Here is a 12627-nt window from a genome sequence, read left to right on the forward strand (position 1 = left end):
AAAGTTTCTTCTGCGCATGCGCGCAGAGCAACGGGAAGGGTCGCTGTGGGCAGCCTGCTCGGCCGGGATCCGCGCGCATGCGCAGAAGAAACTTTAGCCATCAATCCAGTTTAAGTTTCTTTTGCGCATGCGCGCACCTTCCGGCGCGGCTAAGCGATGACAGGAACCATCGATGGTGTGAGATAGAATGGTTTATAGCCATCGATGGTTCCTGCATCCTTTGGCAGTGGATGCATGTGATGTCAAGCTGCCACTGCGAAAACAGTCCAATCACATCGGAATTGTCTGGACTACTCCTACAAATGCTGCATCGTAGTCCCTGCTGTAATCATACTGCGATCGCAGGCTTCCGGGATGTGGCTGCACTTTGAAAGTTTGCCCATACACATAGTTCACTTGTTTGTGATTTTTGGACTTCTGCAACTGCTGCTAAATCAGACCCATAGCTGCCGCTTACCACTAAATTCAATCTGCCACAAAGTATTTAAGTGAAATATTAATATTACTTTATTAGTGTATTTGGTTTCACCCAAGTAAAAAAAAAAGAAACATCACCTCATCTATATAGTACAACTGATATGCCCCGTAGTGAATAGTCAAAATTACTTACAGTGGGAAAGTATGTGTTCCAGATGAAAAATAGTATTCTCATATAACTCTAATATACCTGAATTTAGTGTATTTTTGTAATTTAGAGGTATATGTATCAAACCTTCTTACACAGGTTCCCAAAGTCAGTCTTCAGAACCCCACACAGTGCATGTTATGTGAGGAGACCTGCAAAACATGCACCGTGTGGGATCCTGAGGACCGACTTTGAGAACCTGTGTTCTAGATCTAGCAGAGAAGTTGCCCATAGTAGCCATCCTTGTCAACCTATCATCTTATAGACGGTACTAGGGGCCCAATTCAGGTTGGCTCACAAAAGCGAAATCTCTCTCCAATGCAATCTGCCCTGGTAAGTTTTTCTCCTGCCCCAGCAAAACCCACCACTCAAGGGGTTAATGCCAACAAGCCCTGTCCCCTGAAAAGCTGCTGCGTCTCTCCTCTCAGAGGAGACTCTAAGGGTGCCCATACACTGCCTGCGATGTCTCACAGCAGTGTACGGACACCCGACAGGGTGCGATCCGCCGGGACCTTCCCGGCGGCAGGGACACATGTGATCCGTTGTGATGGATCGCATGCTTCTTTGCTTCCCGCCCGCCTCGCCGCCTGGAGGAACGGGTGATCGGACGGCCTGCAGGTCCGTCCACCTGGTCGGGTCCAATGCGCACGGGACCCGACGGCATGTCAGGAAGAGGCGATTTGGTCCGATTTAACGGGCCGATTGGTCGCAATCAGCCAAAATCGCCTCGATGTATGGGGGCCTTAGAGCAGGCATTCCCAACCACGGTCCTCAAAGCACACCAACAGTACAGGTTTTAGTGATATCCGGGCTTGAGCACAGGTGACCTAATTAGTATATGAGTAGGGTGACCAACTCATCCCTTTAATCCGGGACACATATTAATTACACAGGTTCTGTGCCTGGCTTTCACCTGGTTTTAAACTGCCACACCTCAAGACTCCATTTCACCTGGTTTTACACTGTCACAGAACCTGTGTAATTAATATGTGTCCCGTATTAAAGGGATGAGTTGGTCACCCTATATATGAGTGATTCTGATTAAACCATCTGTGCTGAAGCCTGGATAACACTAACTGTTGGTGTGCCTTGAGGACCGTGGTTGGGAATGCCTGCGCTAAAGGTAGGCAAGTATGCTCTTATGAGTAAAACCATGTGCACTGCAGGTGGGGCAGATGTAACGTGCAGAGAGAGTTACATTTGGGTTAGGTGTCATCAAACTGACATCTACATTGCAGTGTTAAAAAATAAAGCAGCCAGTATTTACTCTGCACAGAAACAAAATAACTCACCAAAATCTCTCTCTGCACATATTACCCATATCTGCCCCACTGCAGTCTAACATGGTTTTGTCTATTAAATGAGTTTGCTTCAGCGAGTCAACCTGAGTCACCCACTAGAGAAAAAAGGATAGCTACTAAATGCGCATCTTCTTCATCACCTGTCCGCCTTAGGTGTGCAAAATGCAAATCCATCGGCCCCTCCCTTTTCAGTCAGCTGTGTATAGCTATAGAATAGCTAGCAATAAAGTTCTGTACGAAAAAAAAAAAAGGAGCAGCCTGTCAGGTGATTGTTTGTAAATTGAGTGCACGTGACCAGTTCCCTCTGCGCATGCCCCGCTTGGAATCCTCCTCTTCCAGTGTACTGCGCATGACTCCTGCGCAGCCGCATTGTGAGGTGCGTCAGCAGACGAGAGAAGCAGCAGCAGCAGCGGAGGCAGTGTGTGCCGGTGGGAGAGAGGACATGGCGGATGGAGAGCGCTCCCCTCTCCTCTCGGATGCAGGGGATGGAGGCGGCATGGGAGCTTCCGTTGGACCCGGAGCCCCATCGCCGGTTAGTGCACTTCCCTTGGCTCCTCCGTACGGTGGTCCTGGCCCCACCCCCAGCAACAAGCCGCAAGGTAATTCCACGCCCACTGGGACTTGTGTTTATTGGTTGGACTTTGTGACTCCACCCTACTCAATGCATATTTAGTAGCGTCTATGCAGTGGTAGGATGCGTCGGGCAGCTAAGTGGTGGGTGTGGCTTGTGTGTGGAGATCTGATTGGTTGTTAAAGGAAGTGGTGAGAAGGTGAGGGTGGCTGGAGTCATAGTGAGCCAGGGGCGTGGTAGAAGCACTGCGTTTTACATACACATATGTGTACTTACTGGCATGTGTGATTCCATACATGTACTCACTGGCATTGTCATTACTGTACGTTATATGTACAGTTCTGCCTGGAAAATCACATAAAGTAATTGTATTTACAGTAGAATGCCAGCATCACTGGTACAGCAGAGTCATATACATCATAATGTCCTCAGTAAGTTAAACAAGCCATAAACCTGAGGATGACTATCGTCTAATAATCTTTTCTCTTAAGTGGTTGCTGTGACAGCTGTACTTCTCACCTTCTCATTGCAGACATAGCACATTTTTTCATTTAAGTGAACTATGACGTGGTTATAAATCACAATATAGGCTGCCCCTCCAATTAGTGCACTATTGGAGGGGCATGGCCATCACAACTACTGGGTATGTCTATCAACTCCTATTGGGCATCAATGCAAACTAATACCCCTTTTACACCAAAAACCCTGGTCCGACCCTGGTCTTTGAACGCTGGAGTTTCCAGGGTCTGACCCTGCTTTATACTGCATTTACACAGCACTTTGACCTAGGTCGGACCTGGGTCTGCACCATTTACACTGAACCTGGGTCAGCCCTGCCTTTCCTTGTTGATATATATAGATAGATAGATATATCTATATAGCTTGGAGGGGGTAGAGGGGGGAAGCTGTCCCCGGGTGCTGTGGGGGTAGAGGGGGTAAGCTGTCCCCGGGTGCTGTGGGGGTAGAGGGGGGAAGCTGTCCCCGGGTGCTGTGAGGAGGAGGGGGGTCCCTGCGGCTGCTGAGGGGAGAGGGGGTACCTGTCAGCCTGACACTATGATTGCCGGCGCTGCCGCTGCTGTATCTCCCCCCGGCGGCCGGTCCTTGCGGCGGATGGACAGTCAGTGTCGGCGGTCCCTCTGGCGCAGGGGAAATAGTACTATTTCCCCTGTGCCAGAGGGACCGCCGACACTGACTGTCCATCCGCCGCAAGGACCGGCCGCCGGGGGGGAGATACAGCAGTGGCAGCGCCGTGTCAGGCTGGCCACTGACAGGTACCCCATCTCCCCTCAGTAGCCGCAGGGACCCCCCTCCTCCCGCAGCACCTGGGGACAGCTTCCCCAGCGCTGCACGCTGTGGACCCGCAGCGGGACCATTTACACGGGTCCCATCCGGGTTCTACCCAGGTCAGGACCTGGGTAGAGGACCCGTGTAAATGGCCACGGATACCCCCCATTTACACCGCCGAGGATCCGGGTCTGACCCGCCGCTGACCCGGATTTTTCGGCGGTGTAAAAGGGGTATAAATAGAAGGCGACATATTTAAGTACGCTTCAGGATGAATCAATCCCCCCACACATACTAGAAACAGGCATAGTGCTCGCCGAAGGCACGCTGCAAAAATTTAAACTGTAATGCCCATTCCACATAATGCCACACACTGTAATGCCCATTACACATTATGCCATGGCTTGACAACATTTTGTAAAAGTTGGACAATATGGGCAGTGCATGCCCAAAATTTTCACCTTAATACCTATTACACATAACAAACACATTACATAGTATACCACATGCCATAATACCCATAACCTGTTATGCCACACACCGTAATGCCCATTACATGTTATGCCACACACCATAATGACTATTACATATTAGGCCATTCCTTCATCCCCCTGTGTCAGCCCGACCCTATTCCCCTGTGCCAGCTTGGTCCCCTTCTTCTGTGTAAGTAATAACTTTGTTGGATGTCACATACCATTAAGTCGGTACTGCCAGTGCCCACTGCTGTGCTGGCTGCTCTCCTGACTCTGTCCTCTGTGTGGTGACCGCGCATGTGCCTCCTCCCAGCATTTCCAGCTGGCTCCCCAGTCACGCAGAGCACAGCCTGCTGAGAAGAGTGCAGAACTGATCTAGGTCACAGAGGGGAGCGCCAAGCTGATTGCTCTGCCTCTGCTTGGGGCACAGTTGGGGGACATTGGAGAAGACAGTGGCACTGAGTTAAACTTCATAGAAAAGCCTCATATTACCTATCTCTATTATCTGAGAGGCCATTAAAGGAATATTTACCACTAATCACATATAAATGTGGTTTGGGTATAAAAATGTCACCCAGCTGTAATGCAGGGGCATTGGAACAAATGTTCCATAAAGGTTTATCCAGATGGAAGCAACCGTAACCGATGCTACAGTAACCATTAGGCTACTATGGGCTAATGCCATCTTTTCATTGTGTTATCTGCCAGGGCCAAGGAGCTTGGCAAATCCTAAAGTTTCACAGTCCCAATAGAAACCTGTCAGACCTTTTGTTGTTGGAATTGGGGAGACCACTACAAAGGTCTAAGATATTGCTGTGGTACCTTCTTGAGCCATATTAGGGATGCTTAAGGCCTCCCATACATTAGGGCAGTTCACATGCAATTTCGGCTCTTTTTATGCGATTGAGGTGATCAATCACATGAATAGTATCCAAATCGCATGTATTGATAGCAAGTCCGATGCGATGCATGGTCCCGCGTGCATCGCACCAGAGTCTGCGAGTCGCATCGGCTGTAGAGTCAAACTGTTGGAGTGCTTCCGAGCCGGTTATATCGCAGTGCTAAAGGACCACTTACTATATGTGGCATGCAATCCTGGGCAGCTGAAGGGGGCATCGCGGCTGACTTTACCAAGTGGAGAAGTTGCTTCAGTGTATGTCTAGCTTTAGATTTTGCAAGGTTTCAGATAAATAACTTTAATATACATGCCCATATGACTTTACCAGTTGTTGAACAATATTATGTTAATTAGGTAATTGACCACTCATTTCAGTTTGTGGTAAATTCAGGGCTGCTTCGTCCCTTCAGTAACGCACTTTATCTGATTAATAATTTACTCTTCACAGGTAGAAGTGAGCTAACTTAAGGCCACTTGTTATTGTACATATCATACCTGTGACTCATTCTGAAACCTTTTTATTACCACGGTTCCAGTGTTTAGCATCTATCTGATTATAACATACATGTTATTTAGGACATTTTTTGACATATAAATTGCAATCTCAGTGGAACAAACATATTGAATACAAAACCAGGGGTGCACTTATGTGCAATTCAGCTGTATCACCAAATGTAGTCAAAGGGGCATAACTGGTTTAACCCCTTGAGTGCTAACGTTGCTGTGAGAGATCCTCAAAATATCCACTAAAAATGTCAGCGTTGCTCACAGCGACTGTTCAAGGGGCTATTCAGTCTCCCGCAGCCATCTCCCGGTGCATTGAACAGGGGATCTCGGCAGAACGAGCCCGACTTCACATGCAGTCTGGCTCCTTATGCTGAAAACAGCTGGGAATTGACAAGCTCCCTGCTGCAGCTCGCCGATTCCCAGACGCAGCTCGGGGCCACGCCCCCTTCTCGTCCCGCAGCAGGCGGGACATTGAATCCCACCTGCAAATTCTTGGTTGAGCAGACCGAGAACGGGACAGGGTCACGGCTGTTGGGCCAGCCCGACAGCCGTGACCCAACATTGAATACCCCTCTTAGTATAACTATAGCCAAGTCAATTCAATGAAGTTTATTTATTTGAACTGCTATCGTGATAATAGGATTGCTGGTTAAGCGAAGGGAATTCTGCAAATATTGATTTCTCCTGTTAAATATTTGCTTTTCATTTTGTTCTGTTTTGCTTTTCCTGTAGGCTTTGCTGTGTTTCCAGCAGATCATGGTTCCGTGTTGCCCAGTGAGGACCCTCCACCATACTCCCCATTGACAAGTCCAGAGAGCGGCTCTGCTCCCATGATAACTTGTAGGGTCTGCCAGTCACTCATCAACGTGGAAGGAAAGATGCACCAACATGTGGTGAAGTGCGGTGTCTGCAATGAGGCTACGGTGAGAAATCCAAACAGATAGATTTGAAAGTAAAAGAATGATGCAATGTAACAATGGGGGTTATTCTAGTCCAGGGCTGGGCAACACCGGCCCTCCAGATGTTGATGAACTACACATCCCAGCATGCCTTGCATCAGATTTAGCATGGCCACATAGCAATACTAATGCAAAGCATCCTGGGATGTGTAGTTCACTAACATCTGGAGGGCTGGTGTTGCCCAGCCCTGTTCTAGTCCATTCTTTCTGACAAAATCCTTCTTAGATGGACAAAACCATGTGCACTGCGGGTGGGGCAGATGTAACTTGTGCAGAGAGAGTTAGATTTGGGAGGGGTTTTTCTTCAAAGTGAGATCTATATTGAAGTGTAAAATCATGCAGTCAGTATTTTCCCTGCACAGAAACAAAATAACTCACCCAAATCTAATTCTCTCTGCACCTGTTACATCTGCCCCCCTGCAGTGCACATGGGTTTTGTCCATCTAAGAAGGATTTTGTCAGAAAGAATGGACTAGAATAAACCCCATTGTCTTGAGAAAGAGGATGGCAGTTATTCCCATGTTCCCCAGTAATGATTGTTTATTAATCCTGCAGCCCATAAAGAATGCGCCCCAGGGAAAGAAGTATGTGCGCTGTCCTTGCAACTGCCTGCTGATCTGTAAAGTTACCTCGCAGCGGATAGCATGTCCCAGACCCTACTGGTGAGAGTCCTGGGAGAGGGAAGGGGGACTGGATGCTGGTCAGTAACTCTGAGGGAATATCCTGGGCTAATTCTATATGGATGTTGGGAACAAATCCTATTTGTGGAATAGAATGACTCTATAACAGGGCTGGGCAACACCGGCCCTCCAGATGTTAGTGAACTACACATCCCAGCATGCCTTGCATCAGTTTCAGCATGGCCACATAGCAAAACTAATGCAAAGCATCCTGGGATGTGTAGTTCACTAACATCTGGAGGGCCGGTGTTGCCCAGCCCTGCTCTATAATGTAGAACTGGTCTTCAGTTAGAAATTTAGAATGGAATAACAGTTCTCTGTTCTTTTACCAGTAAACGAATCATTAACCTGGGTCCTGTACATGCCGGGCCCCTGAGCCCAGAACCACAGCCTGTTGGAGTCAGAGTGATCTGCGGACACTGCAAGAACAATTTCCTGGTAATATCAGGCATACATTGTTCTTGTCTATACCATGTATATTTTGTTATCTGCTGTAAATATGGTTTTATGGTACAGGTTGGGTATCCCTTCTCCAAATATCAGTTATCCAAATGATTCCGAAAACCATAGTTTCCAAAATGTACTTTTTTTTTTTTGCGCTAAAAAAACTACTGGGTACATATGTAATTGGCACTAAATATGTGCAAGAAAATGATTGCTTGGCATTCAAATTCAGTGCCTGAGATAGGACACAAACTTTGTTTCATGTTTTAAAACCTTGTTTATGCACAAATAATTATATAATTGTGTATTTCATGTGTTTGATGTGCTTATACAACATAAATGAAAGATACCTCATTCAGATATAAAAATATTCCAAAATACCAAATAATCCGTATTACAGATAAGGGATACTCAACCTGTACTAAGTAATCAGTTTGTCTTTGTACGATAGATGTTCCCTTTTTATTTTTACACACAGGGAAGTTGCGTTAATATATTTATTGGAAGACCATATACCAGGCATGACCAAAGTGTGGCCCTCCAGCTGTTGTAAAACTACACATCCCAGCATGCCATGCCAGATTTAGCATTCCCAAATAGCAAAACTGTTGCAAGGCATGATGGGACTTGTAATTTTTCAACAGTTGGAGAACCATAGTTTGCCATTAGACATTTTAATAAACATTTGTGTATATGCAGTCACCATACCCACAAAATGTGCAAGAATATCTAACGTGGTGATCTTTTGCATTTATCCCATGTTGAGCGCCGGAGAATAGACTGAGTTTGGTTTCAAAGACTCACACTCACTAACACACACACACAGTGGTTCTCTTCTGTGCATTCACATTGTGTTCTCCCTTTTCATGCCCCTCTATATTGTCCGTACGTTAATAAAGTTGCATATTCAACTTGGGAAACACATAGAGTATTTACAATTAGACTTTGTAAAAGGCAGCATAGGCTACACTGCTAAATTACAAATAATGCAGTGTGCTAATATCCTAATTGCCCTTCTTGCCCTTGGCATTGTCATTATGGCAGCTTATTTTTATCCATTCTTCCTTCCTCAGTGGACAGATTTTTCAGACCGGACGCTGGCACGCTGCCCACACTGCCGGAAAGTGTAAGTGTCAGAGTGAGGCTTTGGTACAGGAGGGGAGGGGTCTGACAATAGTGTCATTCTCACTGTTATTTCTACATTCAGCTCCTCCATTGGACTGAGATACCCACGAAAGCGGTGTGCTTGCTGCTTTGCAATGGCATTCTGCTTTGCTTTGGCTGCAGCTGGACTTGTGGTCAGTATCTCCATGCATTATACTACTAAACCAGAATGAAAAATAGTTATAATGCTTACACTATGGCCTTTCTTCTATTTTTCAGGCTGGGACATGGAAATTGGCACAGAAATATGGTGGGATCTACGCTACGTGGGCATTGTTGCTGCTGCTGGTACTGATTTCTGTGGGTCGTGCCATTTACTGGGCATGTATGCGAGTCAGTCACCCCATCCAGAGCTTCTCATGAGCCTATCTAGACCTGCCTCCTTCAGCACCCCCTTGTATGCCAGGACGGCAAGTAACTTTTTGAGGGCACAGGATGGCGTCATTGTAATGGCTATTGCCCAGCAGAAGGAATCCTCGCTGCCTTATGAAGCAGTACTGAATATGACTCTACTATTTTCAAACCACCTGATAATGCTAACTGATGTCCATGGTCAACCTCTTCGCCTTCAGGGACTGCAAAGCATTGCAGGACCCTGTAGCTGCAAAGCGGTGAATTTGTTTTTGAATCAACCTATACACTTTTAAGAAGGCAGTAAGGATACTGTAGGGACAGTTTGGTGGGGCTGCAAGGTATGTTTCTTTCTGCAGATGCAGGGTGATGTTTACATTAAGGGAAGCAGAAGATTTGGATATATGTTTTTTTTAATTGTATCCAGGGTAATTGTACAAAAAGTGATTACATATTTAATGGTAAGGCACATCAACAGAACTAATTCTCTGAATGATTACTATGTAGCCAGACAGGTGAGCCTGCCTTGGGAGGATATTTCTCCAAATTTGTGTCATACCCTTGTTTGTTGCACCTTAGAACCTTTTATTTTCTGGGGGATGGAAGGGGAATGCCATAGGGCTTACCTGATAAATATTTCGCTTTCAGCCTTCCCAGAGAAGCCTTTAGAACACTATATCATTCATTATGAAAAGGACCTGCTGTAGGCTGGGCTGGCAGTGAAACAGAATACTGTCCTTCAAGGCATAGCTTCCACATTTTCCCGCCATGTTCATCCCAACGTGTGACATTTTGTGTTAAGTTATTTAAGAAATATACTTTCCCATTACTATTTTAGCTAGTGTTAGTCCGTTCCATATCTTGACATCATCCCTAGACACGCAAAATGGAGGCAAAGACTCTACTGTGTCTTCTAGTTGTGTCGCTCAAATGACTTGTCACATCAGTCGTGTCTGACCCTTTTCTGAACATTAGGCCAACGTTTTAGAACACCGGAATTTTAACTTTTTTGTAACCCTCTAAATGCTCAGAAGTGAAGAAAGCCTGAAGGCTAGAAAATTTTATTCTGCTACCTCTAGGACATTACACAAAGTCACACGCAGGCACCATAAAACTTGATGCAGAATTAACCTCCAATTTAATTTTATGCTATCTAGCGAGGGTATTCTTATTGTAAAAGTACCCTGAATAGTGGCTTTATGGGTGGGATGTAACGTAGGACAAAATCCATTGTGACGTCTGTAGGGTCCAATCAGTTCTTATTTTTGTCCATTTGAGTTGTAAATGATTTTATTTTTTCTTTCTGTTGCTGCTGTGCTTCCTGCAAATTTTTATTTTATGTGAAAATATAAATGTTGTCCTTTTTTTAATTAAGTCTTGGCTTATTTCCATTGTTCTTTTGGGGGGGCGGACATAAAATGAAATTCCATTTATTTTATTTTAATACATCTTTTGTAGCATTTAAGGATGTCCTAACAATCCAATTTTTTTTCTTTACCTATTCGGGTGTATTTTATGCTACTTACACATAAGCCAGCTTCAGGCAGATAATCACACTTCCTGGGACTGCGGCTAGGAAACAGAAATCACGAGACCCTATAAACCAAGCCTGTACAAAGTGCAAGTGCTTGGTGACCATAAACCGAACGTGGAACTCTCAAGCTCCTTGGTCCATCCTGTGATTGACTGGGAGTACTGCAAAGCCATAAGATTCTAAGTGCATGACATTCCTGTGGAAGATTAAAATTGTGTATGTAGCCTATGATAGATGGCTATATGCAGTGTAATGATAAAGAATATTACCCAGCGGCTGTGAGGATACATTCCTCTTCCAGATTACCAAATTAGTAGTAATGAAGTCTGCAAACCGTAGGAGCACTCATTTTAATTGGCTGCGGTGCAGAGTAAATATATTTACCTACGCAGAGTAACATTTACCTAAGCCATATAAAACACATTTTTTTGTGTTGTTTTTAAAGCGGAAATGACTACTTAGTCATAGATAATCAAAATTGTTTTTAAAAGATGTTAAAGCTTCTAAAATAATAATAAAATGACTAGCTTGTATGGGTAACGGATTTCTGACTATGTTGGCTATTCCTATCAATCACAAGGCATTGATACAGAAGGCTGATACATATAACTGACATATAAATGCAGAGTTACATAATTGGTCCATTTCTGGCCAGCTTTACACAGTGCTTCATATCCCCCCTCTCTGCAATATGTAAATACTGTAGTTTCCTGTCCAAGCAATACTTTATAAGGGGCATGTGTCATGTAAGTTGCATGAACCTAGTCATTATTTGATGCTTCAATTGAGCTGGGTTCACAATTTTCCAGTTTTATTTGCAAATTCCATTTATTTTTACATATATTTTCCCCCACTTTGTGGGACGGTGCTGCTGGATTGGTATGCACTCACTCTTATGTAAATTATGTGACTTTGTGTATTATTATTTTTAAAAGGTTTATGATTGCGTAAGATACCTGCTGGAAAGGATTTGTGTTTTTAATGAGCTGTGTTCGCCTTTGGGTATGTTCTGATTATCCATATATTTTGCTCAGTTAAGGCTGTGTACTGTATTATTTTGTTACGTTCTGATCCTATGCCACTTTAACCTTGCTATAACAAATCGGACTTATGTGATCATTAGCCACACTTCTATACTGAGATTCTTCCCAAAATAAAAATCCAAATTTACATGAAATGTCTTTACTACTTTTATATTTAAGCTTGTTAAGTTTGTTTATTGTGTATTGTATTAAATGAAATCCTGCTGCTAGTCCTCCATCGTCTTTAAAAACATCTATTAAAAAAATATAGAATTGTACAAAATACTCTGCTTCTGTAGTGTTAATGAGCTACAAATAAGTATTACTGCCAGAGAGTTTACCTTTGGAGCACAGTGCTAGGCTGAGTAGCGGGCCCAGATTCCAGAATATCATTTACAGCTTGTAAATCGCTTTTGGAATCTGGCCACGTTATTTGCTATCTGGTATGCACTATAGAACTGCTGCGAATTCCATATACCACTTATATTCGCATTTTATCTATTTTTGTTCTTTGACATATATTATACAGGTATGATTGTCTCAAAGGTCACTCCTTCTAAATAGTTTTATTTTTTTTCCACTTTTACATATTTTTGTGATTGTTTTGTGTATTAGACCCAGATTGATCAAAACTTTGAATGTTAAGGTATCAACCAATACAGTCCTTTCCTCTTTGAAACACAACCTGTAACCTGACCTAATATCCCTATCACCTTCCCATACTGCAGGGGTGGGCAATAAGCGGCCCTCCAGCTGTTGCTGAACTGCACATCCCAGCATGCCTTTCATCAGATTCAGCATGGCCAAATGGCAA

At 44.4% G+C, this 12627-nt stretch overlaps 1 protein-coding gene across 1 annotated transcript; it reads left to right on the forward strand.

Annotated features, from left to right (window-relative positions):
• The first annotated feature begins 2252 nt into the window (after positions 1-2252).
• Positions 2253-11968, forward strand: PIP4P1 (phosphatidylinositol-4,5-bisphosphate 4-phosphatase 1). The gene is made up of 7 exons (XM_083145216.1): positions 2253-2525; positions 6392-6582; positions 7174-7280; positions 7631-7736; positions 8816-8868; positions 8950-9040; positions 9126-11968. Exons 1-7 carry the CDS (start codon positions 2276-2278, stop codon positions 9267-9269), a joined length of 942 nt encoding a protein of 313 aa, XP_083001342.1. The 5' UTR covers positions 2253-2275; the 3' UTR covers positions 9270-11968.
• Positions 11969-12627: the final 659 nt, after the last annotated feature.

Source organism: Crinia signifera, chromosome 1 (assembly GCF_055691185.1).
Source record: "Crinia signifera chromosome 1, ASM5569118v1, whole genome shotgun sequence".
NCBI classification, from domain to species: domain Eukaryota; kingdom Metazoa; phylum Chordata; class Amphibia; order Anura; family Myobatrachidae; genus Crinia; species Crinia signifera.

Coding starts and splice junctions, on each gene's coding strand:
- PIP4P1 (XM_083145216.1), top strand. CDS start 2,276: ATGACTCCTGCGCAGCCGCATTGTGAGGTGCGTCAGCAGACGAGAGAA. Junction 6,583..7,173: donor GTGTCTGCAATGAGGCTACG/GTGAGAAATCCA, acceptor TTAATCCTGCAG/CCCATAAAGAATGCGCCCCA. Junction 8,869..8,949: donor TGCCCACACTGCCGGAAAGT/GTAAGTGTCAGA, acceptor TTCTACATTCAG/CTCCTCCATTGGACTGAGAT.